Source organism: Ranitomeya imitator, chromosome 1, assembly GCF_032444005.1.
Source record: "Ranitomeya imitator isolate aRanImi1 chromosome 1, aRanImi1.pri, whole genome shotgun sequence".
Lineage (NCBI taxonomy): Eukaryota > Metazoa > Chordata > Amphibia > Anura > Dendrobatidae > Ranitomeya > Ranitomeya imitator.
The window spans coordinates 355,047,591-355,070,524 of record NC_091282.1 but is presented as its reverse complement, the minus strand read 5'-3'; the positions used below and the strand labels follow the sequence as shown (position 1 = coordinate 355,070,524).

Below are 22,934 nucleotides of genomic sequence, written 5' to 3'. Positions count from 1 at the left end.
TCTGCCCCTGTGTTGTGTCAGCCAGATGTTTCTCTTCCGTTCCAGGTCGAGGTTGATGCTTCTGAGATTGGAGCAGGGGCGGTTTTGTCACAGAGAGGTTCTGATTGCTCAGTGATGAAACCATGTGCTTTCTTTTCCAGGAAGTTTTCGCCCGCTGAGCGTAATTATGATGTGGGCAATCGAGAGTTGCTGGCCATGAAGTGGGCATTCGAAGAGTGGCGTCATTGGCTTGAAGGAGCTAAGCATCGCGTGGTGGTATTGACTGATCATAAGAACTTGACTTATCTCGAGTCTGCCAAGCGCTTGAATCCTAGACAGGCCCGTTGGTCGTTATTTTTTGCCCGCTTCGACTTTGTGATTTCGTACCTTCCGGGCTCTAAAAATGTGAAGGCGGATGCTCTGTCTAGGAGTTCTGTGCCCGACTCTCCGGGTTTATCTGAGCCAGCGGGTATCCTCAAGGAAGGAGTCATTGTGTCTGCCATCTCCCCTGATTTGCGGCGGGTGCTGCAAAAATTTCAGGCGAATAAACCTGATCGTTGTCCAGCAGAGAAACTGTTCGTCCCTGATAGGTGAACTAATAAACTTATCTCTGAACTTCATTGTTCGGTGTTGGCTGGTCATCCTGGAATCTTTGGTACCAGAGAGTTAGTGGCTAGATCCTTCTGGTGGCCATCTCTGTCACGGGATGTACGTACTTTTGTGCAGTCCTGTGGGATTTGTGCTAGGGCTAAGCCCTGCTCTTCTCGTGCCAGTGGGTTGCTTTTGCCCTTGCCGGTCCCAAAGAGGCCTTGGACACATATTTCGATGGATTTCATTTCTGACCTTCCCATTTCTCAAAAGATGTCAGTCATTTGGGTGGTCTGTGATCGCTTTTCTAAAATGGTCCATCTGGTGCCCTTGGCTAAATTGCCTTCCTCCTCTGATTTGGTACCTTTGTTCTTTCAGCATGTGGTTCGGTTGCATGGCATTCCTGAGAATATTGTTTCTGACAGAGGTTCCCAGTTTGTTTCAAGGTTTTGGCGAGCCTTTTGTGGTAGGATGGGCATTGACCTATCCTTTTCCTCGGCTTTCCATCCTCAGACTAATGGCCAGACCGAACGAACCAATCAGACCTTGGAAACATATCTGAGATGTTTTGTTTCTGCAGACCAGGATGATTGGGTGTCCTTTTTGCCGTTGGCTGAGTTCGCTCTTAATAATCGGGCCAGCTCGGCTACCTTGGTTTCTCCATTTTTTTGCAATTCTGGGTTCCATCCTCGTTTCTCTTCAGGACAGGTTGAGTCTTCGGACTGTCCTGGTGTGGATTCTGTGGTGGATAGGTTGCAGCAGATCTGGACTCAGGTAGTGGACAATTTGATCTTGTCCCAGGAGAAAGCTCAACTTTTCGCTAATCGCAGACGCCGTGTGGGTCCCCGACTTCGTGTTGGGGATCTGGTTTGGTTATCTTCTCGTCATATTCCTATGAAGGTTTCCTCTCCTAAATTTAAACCTCGTTTTATTGGTCCGTATAGGATTTCTGAGGTTCTCAATCCTGTGTCTTTTCGTTTGACCCTCCCAGACTCCTTTTCCATACATAATGTATTCCATAGGTCGTTGTTGCGGAGATACGTGGCACCTATGGTTCCATCTGTTGAGCCTCCTGCCCCGGTTTTGGTGGAGGGGGAATTGGAGTATATTGTGGAGAAGATTTTGGATTCTCGTGTTTCTAGACGGAAACTCCAGTATCTGGTTAAATGGAAGGGTTATGCTCAGGAAGATAATTCCTGGGTTTTTGCCTCTGATGTTCATGCTTCCGATCTTGTTCGTGCCTTTCATGCGGCTCATCCTGGTCGGCCTGGGGGCTCTGGTGAGGGTTCGGTGACCCCTCCTCAAGGGGGGGGTACTGTTGTGAATTCTGTGGCTGAATTCACTCCTGTGGTCACAAGTGGTACTGCAGCTTCTGAGCTCCTCCCTCAGGTGTTCTGGTGAGCTCGTTAACTGCTTCATTACTTAACTCCGCCTGATGCTGCTATCCTTGCTCCTTGTCAATGTTTCAGTGTTGGATCTGAGCTTCTCCTGATTGTTCCTGTGACCTGCTGCTCTGTATAGCTAAGTGCTTTTTGCTTTTTTTTGTTGCTTTTTTTCTGTCCAGCTTGTCTTTTGTTTTGCTGGAAGCTCTGAGACGCAAAGGGTGTACCGCCGTGCCGTTAGTTCGGCACGGCGGGTTTTTTTTGCCCCCTTTGCGTGGTTTTGCTTTAGGGTTTTTTGTAGACTGCAAAGTTCTCTTTACTGTCCTCGCTCTGTCCTAGAATATCGGGCCCCACTTTGCTGAATCTATTTCATCCCTACGTTTTGTCTTTTCATCTTACTCACAGTCATTATATGTGGGGGGCTGCCTTTTCCTTTGGGGAATTTCTCTGGGGCAAGTCAGGCCTATTTTTCTATCTTCAGGCTAGCTAGTTTCTTAGGCTGTGCCGAGTTGCCTAGGTAGTTGTTAGGCGCAATCCACAGCCGCTTTTAGTTGTGTTTAGGATAGGATCAGGTGTGCAGTCTACAGAGTTTCCACGTCTCAGAGCTCGTTCTTGTATTTTTAGGTATTTGTCAGATCACTGTGTGCGCTCTGATCGCTAAGCACACTGTGTTTCTGGATTGCCTTCATAACACCTGTCATTAGCAAACATAACACTTAAGGGAGGATTTATAAGAACAAGGAAAAATTGCTCAAATACCGCTATCACCAAGTCTGTTTGTAAAAAATCAGGATGATCAAAAGCAGACATGGTTGGAAATAAAGGTTTTTATAGATGTGGACGCACAGTGTGTCTGTGTTGTCACCATGACAAAAAAAGCACTGAATTTTCTTCCTTTTCCACAGGTACAACATATAAAATAAATTAATTCATGAATTGTAATGCTAAAAATGTAATATACCTGGTGGAATGCTACATGTGTAATGTCCAGTACGTGGGATGTACCTCGGTCCCCTTGAAAAAAAGAATGCACAAGCACATTTTCGATTCTACAGGCCAGTTGAAGCTAAATAGCTCGGCCGTATCTAAGCACTTTGCTAATGTCCATGGGGGGGATACATCTCAATTGAAATTCTGTGCTATAGAAAAAGTTTTTTAACCACAGAGAGGAGGGTACCACAGGAGAAAAATCCTGAACAGGGAAAGTTTGGGGATTTTTAAACTTAATACAGGGGTGCCTGTAGGGCTTAACATCAGACGGGATATGGTGTTACAATATGATTAAGAACATAATCTCTCAGAGAAAAGGCTAAGATCATGTTCATATTTGCCATGCTGAGCTAAAAAAATAAAAAATGTGAGGTATTTGTTATCTTCAGTGTGTGTTTGAAAGTGATAGGTCGATAAATAATACATAGAAGTGCTAGGGCCACATTCACATTTGCTACTCTGAGCTAAATGAATCAAAAGGATCAGTTTTGCTATATGAAATTGCATGTATCTGATAGTGATAGACAGGTGGATACATAATATGAATGCAATATATCAGCAAGGACAATCCTACCAATAACCAATAATTTCTAAATCTAGCAGCGGGTTAGAGGGTAAATATTAAAACTTAACTTTTACTTTAATTCTTGTTAAAACTCACAAACGTGACCATAAGTGAATAAAGTGCCAGTGTTTTAAAACCGATAACAAAAACAAAAAACACAACACAGAACACAGGTAAAAACCAAATGGAACGATGTTTGTAAATCACTCATATGTTTCAGGGATTTCGTACATATGGTGCTTTTACAGCAAATGAGCAAGCTCAGCAAACAGTTTCAGGCGGGCCAAACCCCAACCTATTAAATTCAAACCACCGATAGCACCGGAATACATATATGCCTCACAAAACTGTTTGTGCACATAAGCATATGTTCAATAGGTGTCTATGCATGGATGCATATGTTAACAGCGTTTCAGTTTATACTCATCTGTGGGACCGATGCTGTCAGCGGTACACTCTCAGAGTGTCCGGGACTTAGAGGCGGATCACGCCATACTATCCATTGATCCCGGTTGAAGCCTATGTCTCCCGACGCGTTTCCTCTTTCAATTCATCAGGGGAGCGATGACATACGTGATCTCACATATACGAGCGTTGTATATGTGAGAGCACGTATGTCATCGCTCCCCTGATGAATTGAAAGATGAAACGCGTCCGGAGACATAGGCTTCAACCGGGATCAATGGATAGCACGGCATGATCCACCTCTAAGTCCCGGACACTCTGAGAGGGTACCGCTGACAGCATCGGTCCCACAGATGAGTATAAACTGAAACGCTGTTAACATATGCATCCACACATAGACACCTATTGAACATATACTTATGTGCACAAACAGTTTTGTGAGGCATATATGTATTCCGGTGCTATCGGTGGTTTGAATTTAATAGGTTGGGGTTTGGCCCGCCTGATACTGTTTGCTGAGCTTGCTCATTTGCTGTAAAAGCACCATATGTACAAATCCCTGAAACATATGAGTGATTTACAAACATCGTTCCATTTGGTTTTTACCTGTGTTCTGTGTTGTGTTTTTTGCTTTTGTTATCGGTTTTAAAACACTGGCACTTTATTCACTTATGGTCACGTTTGTGAGTTTTAACAAGAATTAAAGTAAAAGTTAAGTTTTAATATTTACCCTCTAACCCGCTGCTAGATTTATAATATGAATGCAATAGCAAATAGCATTGAAACATAGCGTATATTTCTACAGAGTATTTGTGATATCAAATTATAAATGAGGTATTGTGGATGCTTGAATATGTGTTCCTTATTCCCTAGTGGTTAAGAAATGGAGAAAAAAAGATGAGCAATAGAGGGTACGCATTTATATATTTTTTATTCATGGTGTGAATTTAAATGATTCTGTTACTATATGTTGTACAGAGGTGATCCATTTATATCATGAAACTGGTGTAAAAGAATAAGAGGATTGCCTAAACCAATGAGAACAGAGACTAATGAAACACAGATGATGAGGAATTCAATTGGACTGGAAAGGGGTGGTTCCTTTTCCCTGGAAGAAAGAAGGAAAACTGTGAAGCCTGGACTTCTTTGTAAGACTTCCAAACAGACATACAGATGCAACTCCAACCAAGACCTGTTTGGGTTGAAACATGTTGGTTTCTATGCCTTTTTTTAAATCATAAGTGTATCCAAACTGCCTGACCTATTTGTTATCTGTTTTTAATATAAAGAAATAAATAGATGTTTTAAGAAACCTTGGATTTCCTGAAATCATTTGTCCAAAGAGGTGCTGGATGTTAACTATTTGATACTATCTCTAGTGTCTCCACTAAAATCATTCCATCGTTTCTGTCTGATTTTGAGGAAGTGTTCTCTGAAAATAGGTGTCAAGAACTGCCTCCTTATCCTGGGTATGACTGTGATGGGATTAAGAGTGTAAAAGCAGAGGCTTTGTCTCGGTGGGACTATTGACAATGATATCCCTATTTTGCAAGAACGGAGGGTCATCTCTGCAGTGTGTTCTGAACTTGAGGGTGAGGTATTGAAGACTCAGTGGGACTCCACTTTTGGTCCTTCAGGGAAATTGTTTGTACCTGTTCATCTGTATCTTCAAATTTTGAAGGCACATCATGACTTAGCTCTGGATGGTCACACATGTGGTAAGGCGACCTTGGACCTCCTATTTGTTTCAGGTTGCCAAAATTGCTTAAAGATGTAGTTGATGTTGTGTATTTACATTGTGTCTGTGCTTGTTCCAAAACCCCACATACTCGCCTGTCTCGAGGTCTTTTTCCATTGACCATTCCTGACTGACTATGGACTCATTTATCCATGGATTTAATTATGAATCTTCCTTCATCCTCTGCTAAAACTATTATTTATATTGTGGTGGATGGGTTTAGTAAAATGATGTAATCTGTTAGGGCTAGCGGAACACAACAAATAATTAGAAAGATAGAGTAAGGTGCGTTCGCATCCCGGGGTCCACGGTGCAGAGATGGAACCTGCTGCTAAGTAATGACGGACTATATGATGGTACAATATGGATTCACACATGGGTTAACTTCATCCAGAATGAAGAAAGCGAACCCTGTTGCGTCACAGGGCTGCGGTAGCCCTGCAAGCAAGCGCAAGCAAGGAGTCACAGAACTCTACCCCTAGACTCCGGATTAGAGTACAACTAGACCTCTTGCGCTCGACACCGCAACTGGAGTGTCTGCGTAACCAAAATAATAATTTAGATGCTCGTTAGTGCGTGCGGTGCCACTCTGGCGGACGACACTAACCACCCAGGCTTGGGTAAGGAAAGCACTGTGAAAGCGCACGGCGCTGAACTGGTGGTCACAGCAATCTGATGCTGTATTGTGTGTCACGTGCTGATGGCTAAGTCGGGCGCTATATAGCAATCATCCACCTTACGCGAGCAGTCATACACAAGGGAGGGGATAATTAATGAACGACTTTCACACATCAACCCACACACTTTTACAAGTGTACACTAGCGCATGGCCGTACGGCCATGCAAACCTTTTATAACTGCAGCAAGTACAGGACCTTCCCAGAAGGACCAATGGGAGGCTGCCACAAAGTTGAGCACCTTCAAGACCTTCCTAGAGGACCAATGGGATTTGCTGCAGTATCTAAGCATGTGACTCTTGATTTCCAATGAGAGATCTTGCCCTGGGCATGCTGAGAAACAGAAAAGCAGGACTTAGTCCCAAAAATGTCTGCTCGCCGCTGCCCAGTACTGGCTACAATAGCAGAAGCTGGAAAGGCAGCAGTAACCCTTTGCACAGAGTCAGACTGAGCAATATGTAGGGACCGACGTCTCCGCTGAGCAGACTTCACTGTGGCTGGAGAAGAATGAAGAAGAATGGGAGACCGCAGTGGAGATGGTTCGAGATTCCCCCTGTGCAGAGGTGGGAACCCAAAACCTAACAGTAATCTATTGCTTTACCTGCTCTCACTAACGCCAAGAAACTGGCTCAGGTGTTTACTACTGAGATCGTGAAGCTTCACTGGGTTCCCTCGGTTGTGGTGCCAGATTGAGAGCCCTAATTTGTATCTAAATTTTGGAGGGTGTTTTGTGCTCATTAAGGGATGCATCTATCCTTTTCATCGGCCTTCCATCCTCAAACTAAAGACCAGACTGAATGCCTAAATCAAAGTTGAAAACTTACCTCACATGTTTTGAGACTGATAACCCAGAGGATTTGTTTTCTTTTCTACCACTGGCTGAGTTTGGCTAAAAATTGTTGCAGTGAGTCCACTGATAAGGCTACTTTCACACTAGCATCGTGCACTGCACGACGCAATGTGTTGTTTTGCAAAGTTGTCTGCAGGATGCGTTTTTTCTCCATAGGCGTGTATTAGCGACGCATTGCAACGCATTGTCACACATTGCAACCGTCGTGCAATGGTTGCGTCGTGTTGTGGCGGACCGTCCGAACCAAAAAACATTGCTTGCAACGTTTTTTGGAGCGTCGTGTCAGCCATTTCCAGCCCCACCTCCCCGCAACTCACAATGGGGCAGTGGATGCGTTGGAAAAATTCATCCGCTGCCCCTGTTGTGCGGCGCTTCCACAGTATGTGTCGGTACGTCGGCCCGACGCACTGCAACGGGCAGAGTACGACACTAGTGTGAAAGTAGCCTAAGTCATCTTTTTTTTGTTTATATGGTTACCATCCTCAATTCTGTACCTTCAATAAAGATGAGTCTTTGGGGGTTCTTGCTTTCATCTGTGTGGAAAGGGGTTCAGAAAAATTAAAAGATGATGGGGGCAAATACAAATGTATTGTTGATAAGAAACGATTTTCAGGTCCGGACATAGGAGTGAATGATTTAGTATTGGAAATTAGGTCCTAGGTTTATTTGTCCTTATTAGGTGGTTGCAATAAATAAATGCTGTAATTTTTGCATCTTAATCTTTATTTTTTAATCATTATTTTTATATAGCGTTAACATATTCCACAGCGCTTTACAGATTGCATACATTATCATCGCTGTTCCCGTTGGGGCTCACAATCTGAATTCCCTATCAGTATGTCTTTGGAGTGTGGGAGGAAACCGGAGTACCCAGAGGAAACCCACGCAAACACGGAGAGAACATACAAACTCTTTGCAGATGTTGTCCTTGGTGGGGATTGAAGCCAGGACTCCAGCGCTGTAAGGCAGCAGTGCTAACCACTGCGCCACCGTGCTGCTCACGGTGTCAAGTTTCCGATAGACTTTTAAGATCCATAATGATTTTCACAGGTTTTGATCAAAAAATCTGAAGCTCCTGTGGAACCGTTACTTTTACTGTCACCACTGGTTATTGTAGATGGCAATTTAGAATTTCAGGTAGCGAAAATCATTGATTCCCAAATGGTTAATTGCTCTGTACAGTACCAGGTACATTGGAAGGATATGGTCTAGAGCAGAGGATTTGGGTGCCGGCATCTGAGGTTAATGTCAGTAGGTTGATACGGTCCTTTCATTTAGCCCATCTGGATAAACCAGGCCCCGAGGGTCCTGGGACACCTCGTAGAATACTATTACAAGGATCTCAAGCCAACCTGGGAGAACTGGGGTTAGAATATAGCTGCATATTATGAATTGCAGATATTCCATTTAGCCTGTGTGTTTGGATCCCATATTAAATGAATCCTGTATCCTGTATTTGTATCCTTTGCTGCTGAAGAGGTAACAAACTTTTCTTTGCTGGTTAAAAGCATGCAGCTCCATTTCAGCTGCTTCTGAATTGATTCTTAACTCCTCCTATGAAACCTGGCCAGACCCTCTCTGTCTTGTCAGTGAAAGCTATGCTTCCTTGCTCCTAGTAGATGCTGTACTCAATAGGAGTTTGTTGCTGCTATTGGAGATTTGTCTTCCTGTGCGATGTGCTTAAGCTAATTGCTTTGGAGAAAAATTGTAGAGGGGTTCTGATGTAAGTGTGTGCTTAACTCCTGGTCCCTGTTTCCAGTTTAGTTTATTCTTCCCTGTCCATATCCTCCTTTCTTTTGTTGGTTAGTGCTTTTGTAAAAACTCTTACACTGCTGGCAGGGATCTCACTGAGGTCACTGTAGTTCAGCCCGGCTGGGAACAGAGCCTCAGTGACCGTAGGTAACCTCAATGACATCACCTCCAGTCACTGAGGCTGCACTCGCAGCAGTTCATTCCCCAGTGGTTCTCAGTCTGGACGGTCGCATCTTGGCACCATTCAGGTTGAAAACTATTTCTCCCGTAGACATGGATTATGGTGTGGGACAGAACAATGGACAGGTTGTTTTATTATTTTTGCTTTATTACAGGAGAACGAGGGCTTTGGTGGTATTAGGCGAGGTTGTACGTATAGTTTATTTGAGGTTATTAAATGAGTCTGTGCCATTTTTTTCAGTTAAAGGACTTTATTCTGGCTGTCTTTATTTATAATGCAACTATAGGATTAATAATGGAGAGGCATCTTATAGACACCTCTCCATAACTAAGCCGTGAGCTTGATGTCACCTGACAATACAAAGGTGACTTCAGACCAATAAATATTAAATATGAACCCCACTTGCCACCGCTACATTGCAAGTGGGAAGAGCCGGGCAAAGCACCAGAATTGGCACATCTAATAAATGTGCCTTTTCGGGGCAGCTGCGGGCTGCTATTTTTAGGCTGGGGGTGACCAATATCCATGGCCCCTTACTAGCCTGAGAATACCAGCCCCCGGCTGTCTAATTTAGCAAGGTTGGTTGTCAAAAATGGGGGGACACCACGCCATTTTTAAAAATTATTTATTTAAATAATTAAAAAATGAACAATGAGCAAGTGCCGCTGATGGGACTATTCATCAGCCAGCGCCTGTGCTTAAAAAAAGCAAAAAAACTGACAGCTGCAGGGTGCAACACTCAGCTGTCAGCTTTACCTTGGTTGCTTATCAAGTACAGTGGGGTTTCCATGCCATTTTTTTAAATTGTTTAAATAAATCATTAAAAAATGCATGAGGGCCTCCCTATTTTTGACAAGCAGCAAAGCTAAAGCAGACAGTTGGGGGCTGGTATTCTCAGGCTGATAAGGGGCCATGGATATAGGCCCCAGGCTAAAAATAGCAACCAGCAGCAATCCTTAAAAAGGTGCATCTTTTGCCTGGCTCTTTCCACTTGCCTTGGTGCGGTGGGGTTGACGTCAACTATTTAATGGCTGCTGGTTAGTAATATATAAGACACCCCCATTACTAACCTTAAATTTATATTGTAAAAGATACAGCCAGAATAAAGTTATTTAATTGAAAGAAAGGTATAGACTCCTTTATTTGAAATAAAAAATCACAGTTATATTCACCTTTGCACCTAATCCATTGATTCCCCCCATGTCCCCTGTAAAATACAGAAAATAATAAACAACAATTATGATTACCTTACACCCATTCCATTGAAGCCATTGTCCACTGTAAAAGACAGAAAATAATAAACAATGATTATACACCCCTTACATATACTCCATTGATGCCCTTGTCACCTGGAAGAAAGCAAAAATAATAAACAACCATATCCCTCAAGATAGGCAATACTGTCCTGTGCCATAATCCATCTCTGCGATAACTGGTTTCCAACCTGAATATTGCCCTTGTTTTTTTACAGGGGACAAAGGCTTCAATTGATTAGTGAGAATAATGGTAGTTTATTATTTCGTATTTTAAAATGGACAAAGGCTTCAATGGAATTGGCATAGGGTGAATATAACTTTGTGTTTTCCAAACCTGAACTCACTTATGGCACTGCTGTGTGAGAAATTTCTCAATATCGATGGCGCTTTACCAGCCTGAGAATACCAGCTCTCAACTGTCTGCTTTAGCTTGGCTGGTTGCCAAAATTTTGGGGACCCCATTCCTCTATTCTTGATAACCAGACATAATAAAGCTGATAGCTGAGGGTTGCAACCCACTGGTTATCAAAAATCGAAGAAATTTCACGTCATTTCCAAAAAAGTTGTATTTATTTATAATGCACAGGCAGCGGCTGATGAATACTCCCACCAGCTGTGCCTGCTCTCACTGTTATCAATGACAGCAGGTGTAGGCTGATGGGAGTAGTACTCCTTTATCAGCTGACGCCTGTGCGCAGAGGTAAACTTTTTACCCCTGGTCACACCTGCTGGCTCATGCTGTCATCTGGGTTTGGGTACCCAAACCCAACCTTTTTTTAAATGTACGGCCGAACCTGCCCAACCAAAACATCCATGGGTTCGCCCATCACTACCCATGGACACAGGGTCCATGGAAACACACTAATAAGTGGGCAGACCCATTCATTTGAATGAGTCTACATATGCAAGTGTATCCAGTACATGTGAAAACTGTCACTACATGAATTAGAGACATTGAAGTGTGAAGAATGGATGTAAACATGGATAAGACTAAATTAATAAAGTAAGCAGCCTGTTACTGTTTGTGCAGTGGTCTACTTTGTGCAGCAGCCTATCACTGTTTGTGGAGTGGCCTACTTCTCTATTTCTAGTTTAGCAATGAATCTATCATCAGAAAATAACCCATTGATTAAGTCATATTTTTCCCATATCAAGATAATTAATAAACAAAACTAGTAATCTGGTAATTTTTACACTGGTCATTGGGGCTTTTTAGACTCATACTTTCTATCCTTTCTGGAAGAGTTTTTACCAAGGCTTCTTATCAACAGAGGTAGGATTACCATGTTAGGTGTGAGGCAGTGACTGCTGTTACAAGTGAGGGTCACTGTATGTTCCCCTCAGGATATGCAGGGAGGCGTATTGAGGTCATGGGAGTGCATTGCAGTCACAGGATTAATTGTGATTGCAATGTGGAATAACATGTGAGTATTGGTTCTGTGCATGCTATATGTCCAGGGCAGATTGAGGGAAAAGCTGCTCTGGGCTTTGGTGCTTTGAAACAGACTGCAGGATGGTAGTCGTGCAGTTCATTTCATTCATGGTTGGGTTATCCATGTGTCTGAAGACCACAGATTCTAGTTAAAAACCTTGCAGTATAGGGTTTGGAAGTGTCAAGTTCAATATCAGTGTCAGTCTGGTGTTTGGAGAAGTACAGAGCAGAAGGCTCTGCATAGCTCCATCTGTGTGAGGCAACACAGGCAAGTGGAGCCAAGCAGCAAAGGCGGACTGACATGTTTAGTGACTGTAAACTGGAGGATATGATTCCCAGCTACGATCCAGAGGATATTGAGTACTGAGTATTGCTGTGAGTAAAGAGACATTAACATGGCAGTGCAGTCGCCCATGTAAACTGGTCTCAGGAGGTGGACTGACTTGATTAGTGACTGTAATCCAGAGGATATGTGCCCAGCTGCGAACCCGGAGGTGGACTGCCTTGTTCCCAGCTTTGATCCGGATGTGGCCTGTCCTGTTTCCCTGCTGCGAACAGAAGAATATTGTGTGCTGTGTTTGTTTGAGTTGAATATTAAAGAGACATTTTCCTTTGAACTTTGCTGGGTCACTGTCTCATCACTGCACAGACTGTTAACGCTGGTCTACATACAGTAGGTAACTAGGAATCGGCAAACCCAAACTTTGCCGTTCGGATTTCATACCGGACACCTAGTCTGTGTTACTGTACAGGTTCTGCAGCTTGTTGAAAGGCTGCAGCTTTGCCAATCAACAAGCTCTAAGGCTCTAAGGCTGTGGCCACTTCCGAACCAATCACAGCCATGCCAGGTAAGACATGCTGGTGTAGAATGCCCGTAAAACAGCTTGGTGTAGTTTGTCTGTAATACAAGCTGGTATAGAGTGCCCATAATACAGGTTCCTGTACGATAATCCTAATACAGGCTGATGTAGCATGTCGGTAATACAGCCTGGTGTTGTGTGCCCATGTAAGCAGGTTGCGGGATGCAGTGACGCAAAGGAGGCAGAGTAAGGGTTAACAAATTTACCAATTTAATTAACAGGGTAGATAAACTCCTCGCAGGGAGATAGATGGTTAAATGGTGAAAAGCAAGTGCAGCATAATAACAGTCCAATTATTAAACTTATCGTGTCCTTTATGTTCCTCCACCGCAGATTATCCCATGGGGGTTGTAGCACCAGCAACGGCCAGGGAGATGTCCACAGATGGGGTCCCTCAAACGATGATCCATCTTCTGGCTGCAATGGGCGGTCCCCGGATTTATCCGTTGAGCCCCTAGTCCAAGAACCTGTGGAGCAAAAGCAAATAGGGCCGCAGCAATCCTGGGGTTAAACGTGGGCTGATGTGTAAGGCTACGTTCACATTCGCGTCTTTGGACACAGCGTCGTGGACACAACGCACGACGCATGAAAGACGCATGTAAAACGCAGGCTTTTTTGACGCATGCGTTCAACCTTTTTTATATATATAGTGTCTTTTCAGTGTCTAGACACCGTCTATACACTTATCTATTTTTTAATTAAAAAACGCATGCGTCGTACAACGCACAAGAACGCAAGTACTTGCGTCTTCTGCGTTGCCAATACACTTCAATGGGGGTTTTGACGCATCGACGACGCAAATGCAACGCAAGTACGACGCATGAATTTTTTAAAAAATTTTGGACGCAGAAAAAATGCAACATGTTGCGTTTGCTGCACCCTGCCAGGTGCGGCAAAACGACGCATGCGTCGCGAAACGCACCAAAACGCATGACAAAGCATGCCCATGCGTCCCCAATGTTAAAGATAGGGACGCATGACGCATACGTTGTTTTGCGGCGACGACGCTGCGTCCAAAGACGCAAATGTGAACGTACCCTAACAGATGACAGAGAGGGCCACAAGTTACTGTCATTTTCTCGGCCCTCGCTTCTCAGTACGTACAGGGTATTCACATCACAGTCACTGGGCGCATGGCGCTCTTCAATCTCACTGTCCCACTAGTGGTATCGGGAGCCTTTGATTGCAGCCCGTCGCAGAGTCGATGTTCGTGGTGTAGAGCACGCTGCTCACGCTGATGTCCTCTACCTGGCAGCAGGAAACTCTGTCTTACTTTGCACACTTTTCCCTTGGTTTCTGGTTCACCTGGGTCCCCTCCTTCCAGGTCATGGTACCTGTCTGTTTCAAAAACCTGACCGGCACATCCAAACATAGACTCAGTGTGAACAGGTGCTGAACCTAGAGTCGCCAACTCGTATATAGTTAAGTAAATGAGGCAGCACACTGCAGCGCTAGAACATACAAACTTGAAAAATGAAATTTGAACTGCATTACTGCACTAGAAATATGAAAAATGAGAGCTTTTAGCGCATAAAAATGGCCAATTTTATGTGTACCTGGTAGCCCCGTTACGGCATCTCTCTTATACCAGGTCCTAAACTTGCCTTACCTCGCTGAGAATAAATGTCTCCATCTGAATGGGTACATGTGAAAACCTCTTACTAGACTAAAATTCTCTCTCTCTGTGGAGGGGTATTGGACCTGCTGCAATTAAAACACCTGAAGCTAGGAGGCGGAGTGCACGATCAGAAGGCTAAAGAATACATTTCAAAAACCTGACCGGCACATCCAAACATAGACTCAGTGTGAACAGGTGCTGAACCTAGAGTCGCCAACTCGTATATAGTTAAGTAAATGAGGCAGCACACTGCAGCGCTAGAACATACAAACTTGAAAAACGAAATTTGAACTGCATTACTGCACTAGAAATATGAAAAATGAGAGCTTTTAGCGCATATAAATGGCCAATTTTATGTGTACCTGGTAGCCCCGTTACGGCATCTCTCTTATACCAGGTCCTAAACTTGCCTTACCTCGCTGAGAATAAATGTCTCCATCTGAATGGGTACATGTGAAAACCTCTTACTAGACTAAAATTCTCTCTCTCTGTGGAGGGGTATTGGACCTGCTGTAATTAAAACACCTGAAGCTAGGAGGCGGAGTGCACGATCAGAAGGCTAAAGAATACATTTCAAAAACCTGACCGGCACATCCAAACATAGACTCAGTGTGAACAGGTGCTGAACCTAGAGTCGGCAGCACACTGCAGCGCTAGAACATACAAACTTTAAATTAATTTACCCAGGTGTTTTTAACCTTGTTTTAACCTAATAAATAAATAAATAATTTTAAAATGACATGGGGTCCTCCCTATTTTTGAAAAGCAGCCAATGTAAAGCAGACAACTGCAAGTTATATCATCAGGCTGGGAAAGCTTATGGTTATTGGGCCCTTCCCAGCTTAAAAATACAAGCCCGCAGCTGCCCCAGAAGTGGCACATCACATGAGATGTGCCCATTATGGCACTTTGCCCTGCACTTCCCGATTGCCCTGGAGTGGTTCCAGTCGGGGTAATGGTAGTTGACGTTGATGTTAGCAGTGATTTGTCAAAAATCAAAGATAGCATCAAGCCCTCGGGTTAGTAATGGAGAGGTGTCTATCACACACAGAAAAATATACATTATTTGAATAAAGACTCCCACACACTTACCCTTGTTCGCCAATTTATTACCAAAAATGTTCCCACGAAGCTCTGATGTAGTCCACGTTCCTCGAATCTGGCTGACAAGAGCAAGTTCCTGTTGTTCAGAGGCTCTGGATACTGACGATAACGCTCATCAGAGCTATTGGGTCTTGCTGCACTCCCAGAGGTATTTTACATGCTCTATAATATTGTACCAAAGTGGATAAGTTCAATTGTAAAGTTAGGAGTCTTTTAGAATCCTTTTCATACTTGCGTTTCAAATCCACTATGGATAGTGTAGTAAGAAAAACCACATAATCTTCCAATGCACCCAAGATGCTTTCCTCATCTTTAGTGGTATAAGTAAAAACTTCAGGCTTCAAAACCGCAGTACCATTGTCCACTAGACCAATACAGATAAAGAAAATAAAACGAAGAAACTCTAAAAAACAAAAAAGTGAGCACATTCCTATGGACATACGGTGCATTTCACAAAATTAGATTATCATTAAAAAGTTAATTTATTTCTGCAATACAAAAAGTGAAACTCATTATATAAAGAGACACTACAGAGTGATCTATTTCAAGTGTTTATTTCTGTTAATGTTGATGATCGTGGCTTAAATTAGTATACTTTATAACACCAGCTTGAAAAATGATTTTAAATTCTGAAATGTTGGCCTACTGAAATGTATGTTCAATAAATGCACTCAATACTTGGTAATGGCTCCTTTTGCATCAATTACTGCATCAATGCGGCGTGGTATGGAAGCAATCAGCCTGTTGCACTGTTGAGGGGTTATGGAAGCCAAGGTTGCTTTGATAGCAGCCTTCACCTCGTCTGCATTGTTAGGTCTGGTGTCTCCAATCTTCCTCTTGACCAGGGGTGGGCAATTAATTTTGCCATGGGGCCGCATGAGAAATTTGGATGGTTTTAGAGGGCCGGACTAATATAATTAACTCATTTTTGCCCAATACTGTAGTATACATATGCTATCTTACTATGGGGGCACAAGTGACAAATAAGGACAGTATGGGGCCCATACTGTCCTGATTTGTCACTTGTGCCCCTTTCATACTGTCCTGACTCCTGATAAATGTGCCCCACAGGCCCATAATGTGGTGTTTGTGCTGCCCCCATCCGCATTCCCCTCGGGGCTGGCCGCTGCTCCCTCCCCCTCCCTAACATGCATGCAGGCAGGCAGGCACCTCCATCACCCGGTCCCCGCGGCATGGAGCACTTACCACAGACCGAGGTCTGCTCTGGGGAGTCTGTGATGCTCTGGGGGGGGAAAGAGGGGTCTGTGATGCCCAGGGTGTAGCCCAGGATGCTGGCTGATGTAGATGAGCATGGCAGGAAGTGGCGCTTATTGCTAGATATAGATAGATATGTTGGTAATTGGAGACAATAGATCTGCTGCAGCACCAGTGTAGTTACGGTAATGCAGGAGCCGAGGCTGCAGTGTGTGAGCCCGGGCACACTGGCACACGGACACTGCTATCTGAGCAGTAAAGTTGCTGTTGTGCTGTCGTCTCGGCCATGGCATAGTGAGCTGCCAGCTGTGATGGAGCGCAGACAGTGCACTTAACTTTCCGGCAGCAGCAGCCTGTGCTGAGTGCAGAAGCCTCCCCCCTCTCCTCCCTTGTGACTTACCCTCCTCATCCTCCCTCCCCTTCTCTGCCATCGGGGGAATAAATCAGAAAGGAAGCGGAGACTGGAGGGGAGATCTCTTCCCAAAGTGTCACTGATGGCGGCTCATCAGCCCTGGCTGCCAGAGTAGCTGTGCTCCAGCTATGACCAGGACGCAGCCCCTGGATTCTCCAGGTCACAGCTGTGGGAGGGGGATCAGCGCCATTTTGTTGATGTGCTGTGAGGTAGAGGCTAGAATAGAATCTCTCCTGTGAGGGGATGATGTATGCACGCGTCACGCTGAGTGACGCCACCGCTGCTGGCGCTTCCCTGATGCGGAAGTGCCAGCGGCGGTCAGCGTGTTAGAATGCAGGGCGCACAGGCGCAGGCGCACGGACAGGGGTTGGAATGCAGGGTGCACAGGCGCAGAAGTGGCTGAAGGGAAGGGGAACCAGCGACGCGCAGCAGCTGCTGCACTGTCTCTGGCGGCTGGCTGAGCGGGGGCGGCGGGCCGTTTACAATCGTCAGGCGGGCTGGATGCGGCCCGCGGGCCGCATCTTGCCCAGGTCTGCTCTTGACAATACCCCATAGATTCTCTATGAGGTTAAGGATAGGTGAGTTTGCTGGCCATTCAACCACAGAGATACTGTTGTTCTTAAACCAGGTATTGGTACTTTTGGCAGTGTGGACAGGTGCCAAGTCCTGCTGGAAAAAGAAATTTCCATCTCTATAAAGCTTGTCGGCGGAGGGAAGAATGAAGTGCTCTAAAATTTCCTGGTAGATGGCTGCACTGACTTTGGTCTTGATAAAACACAATGGGCCTACACCAGCAGATGACATGGCTCCTCAAACCATCAATGATTGTGGAAAATTCACACTAGACCTCAAGTAGCTTTGATTGTGTGCCTCTCCACTCTACCTTCAGACTCTGTTACCTTAATTTCCAAATTAAATGCATAATTTACTTTCATCTGAAAATAATACCTTGGACCACTGAGCAACAGTCCAGTTCTTTTTCTCCTTGGACCTGGTAAGACGCTTCTGGCGTTGTCTATTGGTCATGAGTGGCTTGACACAAGGAATACACTTATAGCCCATGTCCTGGATAAGTGTGTGGTGGCTCTTTAAGCAATTACTCCTGCAGCAGTCCACTCCTTGTGAATCTTCTCCAAATTTTTGAATGACCTTTCCTTAACAATCCTTTCAAGGATGCAGTTATCCCGGTTAATTGTGCACCTTTTTCTACCACACTTTTTCCCTCCACTCAACTTTCCATTAATATGCTTGGGTACAGTACTCTGTGAACAGCCAGATTTATAAGCAATGACCTTTTGTGGCTTACCCTCCTTGTGGAGTGTGTGAATGGCTGCCTTCTGGACATCTGTCAAGTCAGCAGTCTTCCCCATGATTGTGAAGCCTACTGAAACAGACTAAGGGACCTTTTTAAACACTTAGGAAGCATTTGCAGTTGTTTTTGTTTATTATTCTAATTTACTGAGATAATGACTTTTGGGTTTTCATTGGCTGTAAACCATAATCATCAACATTAACAGAAATAAACACTTGAAATAGATCACTCTGTTTGTAATGACTCTATATAATATGAGTTTCATGCTTTATATTGAAGAACTGAAATAAATTAACTTTCTGATGATACTCTAATTTTATGAGAAGCACCTGTATATGTAACATAGTAACACATAGTAACATAGTTAGCAAAGGCCGAAAAAAGACATTTGACCATCCAGTTCAGCCTATGTTCCATCAGAATAAATATCTACGTTCTTCTAAAGAACCTAATAACTGTAAGATACAATATTGTTACGCTCCAGGAAGACATCCAGGCCTCTCTTGAACCCCTCGACTGAGTTCACCCTCACCACCTCCTCTTCTTTGCTGGCAGAAAAACCTTCTCTCCTCCAGACGCGGAGAATGACCCCTTGTGACCATAACCTTCCTTGGTATAAACAGATCCTCGGAGAGATATTTGTATTTTCCCCTTAATTACTTAATCATGGTTATTAGATCGCCCCTCAACTTTTTTCTAGACTATATATCCTAATTTTGCTAATCACTTTGGGTATTGTAGTTCCCTCATCCCCTTTATTAATTTTGTTGCCCTCCTTTTTACTCGCTCTAGTTCCATTATATCCTTCCTGAGCACCGGTGCCCAAAACTGTACACATTACTCCATGTGCTCTAACCATAGATTTGTACAGAGGCAGTATAATGCTCTCATCATGTGTATCCAGACCTCTTTTAATGCACCCCATGAGCCTGTTTGCCTTGGCAGCCGCTGCCTGACACTGGCTGCTCCAAGTAAGTTTATCAACTAGGATCCCCAAGTCCTTCTCCATGTCAGATTTACCCAGTGGTTTCCCGTTCAGTGTGCAATGGTGATACTGATTCCTTCTTCTCATGTGTATAACCTTACATTTATCATTGTTATACCGCATCTGCCACCTCTCGACCCATGTTTCCAACTTATCCAGATCCATCTGTAGCAGAATAATATCTTCTCTTGTACTGACTGCTTTACTTATTTTTATATAATCTGCAAATATTGATATTTTATTGTGTAAACCTTCTACCAGATTGTTAACAAATACGTTGAAGAGAATAGATCCTAACATTGACTCCTGCGTTGCCACACTGCTCACAGCGACCCAGTTAGAGAATATACCATTTATAACCACCCTCTGCTTTCTATCACTAAGCCAGTTACTTACCCATTTGCACACATTTTCCCCCAGACCCAGCATTCTCATTTTATGTACCATCTCTTGTGTGGGACGGTATCAAACGCTTTGGAAAAATCAAGATATACCATGTCCAGTGACTCACCTTGGTCCAGTCTATAGCTTACCTCTTCATAAAACTTGATTAGATTGGTTTGACAGGAACGATTCCCCATAAACCCATGCTGATATGGAGTTAAACAATTATTCTCATTGAGATAATCCAGAATAAAATCCCTCAGAAACCTTCAAATCTTTTACTAACAATAGAGGTTAGACTTACTGGCCTATAATTTCCAGGTTCACTTTTAGAGCCCTTTTTGAATATTGGTATCATATTTGCTATGCTTCAGTCCTGTGGAACAGACCCCATCGCTATAGAGTCCCTAAACATAAGAAATAATGGTTTGTCTATTAAATTACTTAGTTCTTTTAGTACCTGTGGGTGTATGCCATCCGGACCCGGAGATTTATCTATTTTAATTTTATTTAGCTGGTTTTGCACCTCTTCTTGAGTTAGATTGGTGACCCTTAATATAGGGTTTTCTTTGTCTCTCGGCATTACATTTAGCATTTTATTTTTCAGCCTGAATACCATGGAGAAGAAGGTGTTTAATATATTAGCTTTTTCCTCATTATCAACATCCATTCTTTCTTTTACTATTGATATAGTTGAAGAACAGTTTGGGATTAGTTTTACTCTCCTTAGCAATGTGCTTCTCTGTTTCCTTTTTGGCAGCTTTAATGAGTTTTTAGATAAAAAGTATTTTTCTCCCTATAGTTTTTTAGAGCTTCAACAGTGCCATCCTGCTTTAGTAGTTTAAATGCCTTTCTACTTACTGTTAATTGCTCCTCTTACTTCTTTGTTTAGCCACATTGGGTTTTTCCTATTTCTAGTCCTTTTATTCCCACAAGGTATAAACCGCTTACAATCCCTATTTAGGATGTTCTTAAACATTTCCCATTTATTATCTGTATTCTTATTTCTGAGGACCTTGTCCCAATCAACCAGATTAAGGGCATCTCTAAGCTGGTCAAACTTTGCCTTCCTAAAGTTCAGTGTTTTTGTGACTCCCTCACAAGTCCCCCAACATGTGTATTCAAAAATCCTGAAAATGTTTTATTAATTTGACATTGTTTACTCAAAGTCTTTTAATCATTATTAGTTATTTATATGATAAATCATAGATTACTTAATATTATATGAAATGGTGCTAACACATTTTTTAATGCATTTCTCAATTCTAGATTTCTTAAACTATATACGATGGGATTCAACAATGGAGTGACCACAAGGTACAACAGAGATAGTAGTTTGTTAACATTAAATGACTGTCCACTGGAAGGAACCACATACATAATAATTAATGTTCCATAATACATGCATACTACGATCAGGTGGGAACTGCAAGTGGAAAATGTTTTAGTTCTCTCCTTTGAGGTAGTCATTGAAAGAATAGTAAGGATAATCTTAACATAAGACCAGATAATGGCTACAAATGGCCATAATGTAATGAAAAATGAAAATACAAGGGCTTCCACTCTAACTTCAGTGGTGTCTGAACAAGAAAGGCTTAAGATAGGCTCTCGATCACAGAAGTAGTGATTAATTTCTCTAGTGCCACAAAATTGAAGTCTGCTCATTAGGATAATTGTTCCAATAGTTGCCATTAAACCAACCAACCAAACACACAAGGAAAGGCCAATACAAAATCTTTGGTCCATAATGGAGGTATAACGCAGAGGACTGCAAATGGCCAAGTAACGGTCATATGCCATTACAGCAAGAAGAAGGCATTCAGTGGTTGCTGCAGTGCCAAAAAAGTAAAACTGTACGAGGCACATTGAAACAGAAATTAGACCTTGATCTACTAATAATAAATATAACATATTTGGTGTAATATTTGTGGTCAAAAGAATTTCACATACGGAAAGATTGCTAAGGAAAAAATACATGGGACTATTAAGTTGTTTACATGCAAATACCAAAGTTATAATTAGAAAGTTTCCAGAAATTGTAAAAATGTAACTTGTAAGGAAGACAAGAAATAGAAGGATTTTAAATGAGCGAGATACATCAAATCCAATCATCGTGAATTCACTAACTGTGATATCTGTCTTGTTAGCTGGCATTTTCTGGCAAACAAAAAAATGACATTGAATAAATAACCATTTTTAGTTGATTTTTTTTTGCTTGATTAATCATAACTCTTAAGAAAAATCACACATTTTCATGTCTCCCAACAATGCCATTATTGCAGGATTGTGTGGTGAATAGTGTTGAGCATTCCGATACTGCAAATATCGGGTATCGGCCGATATTTGCTGTATCGCAATTCCGATACCGAGTTCGATATTTTTGCAATATCGGAAATCGGAATCGGAAGTTCCTATAAGTTCCCAGTCATATTCGGCGTGTGCGGTGCGTATGGTTCCCAGGGTCTGGAGGAGAGGAGACTCTCCTTCAGGCAATGGGATCCATATTCATGTAAAAAATAAAGAATAAAAATAAAAAATATGGATATCCTCACCCTCGGACAGCCCCTGGCTCTCAGCGGTGCAACCGGCAGCCTCCGTTCCTAAGAATGCAGTGAGTGAAGGACCTTCGATGACGTCGCGGTCACATGAGCGGTCACATGTGACAACTGGAGAAGTTTGCTCTTGAGGAGTGGGCCAAAATACCTGTCGGGAGTTGCAGAAGTTTCATTGACAGTTAAAGGAATCGTTTGATTGCAGTGATTGCCTCAATAGGTTGTACAAAAAAATATTAGGTTAAGAATACCATCATTTCTGTCCAGGCCTATGTTAGGGCTAGCGGAACGCACCAAATAATAAGACAGATAGAGTATGGTGCGTTCGCAGCCCGGGGTCCACCGTGCAGAGATGGAACCTGCTGCCAAGTAATGACGGACTATATGGCGGTACTCATAAGTATACACACGTGGGTTAAACTTCACCCAGCGTGAAGGAAGCGATCCTGTTGCGTCACAGGATAGCGGTACCGCACATAGAGCGCGAGCAAGTAGTCAGCGAACTCAACCCCAACTAGGATTGAAGTCCGATTAGACCCTTGCTGGCACAACACCGCAACTGGGTGTGTAAGGAAGCTAAATAACAATATTAGGGCACAAGAGTGCATGCGGTGCCGCACTGACGAACGCCACTAACCACCCAGGCTTGGGTAAGGAAAGCACAGAGGAAGTGCACGGCGCCGTACTGGCGGTCACA

The 22,934-nt window shown here is 43.3% G+C and overlaps 1 protein-coding gene across 1 annotated transcript; it reads right to left on the bottom strand.

The window, feature by feature from the left end:
• Nucleotides 1-20,888: 20,888 nt before the first annotated feature.
• On the bottom strand, nucleotides 20,889-21,797 carry LOC138665250 (olfactory receptor 11A1-like). The gene has a single exon (XM_069752599.1). It carries the CDS (start codon nucleotides 21,795-21,797, stop codon nucleotides 20,889-20,891), a length of 909 nt encoding a protein of 302 aa, XP_069608700.1.
• Nucleotides 21,798-22,934: the final 1,137 nt, after the last annotated feature.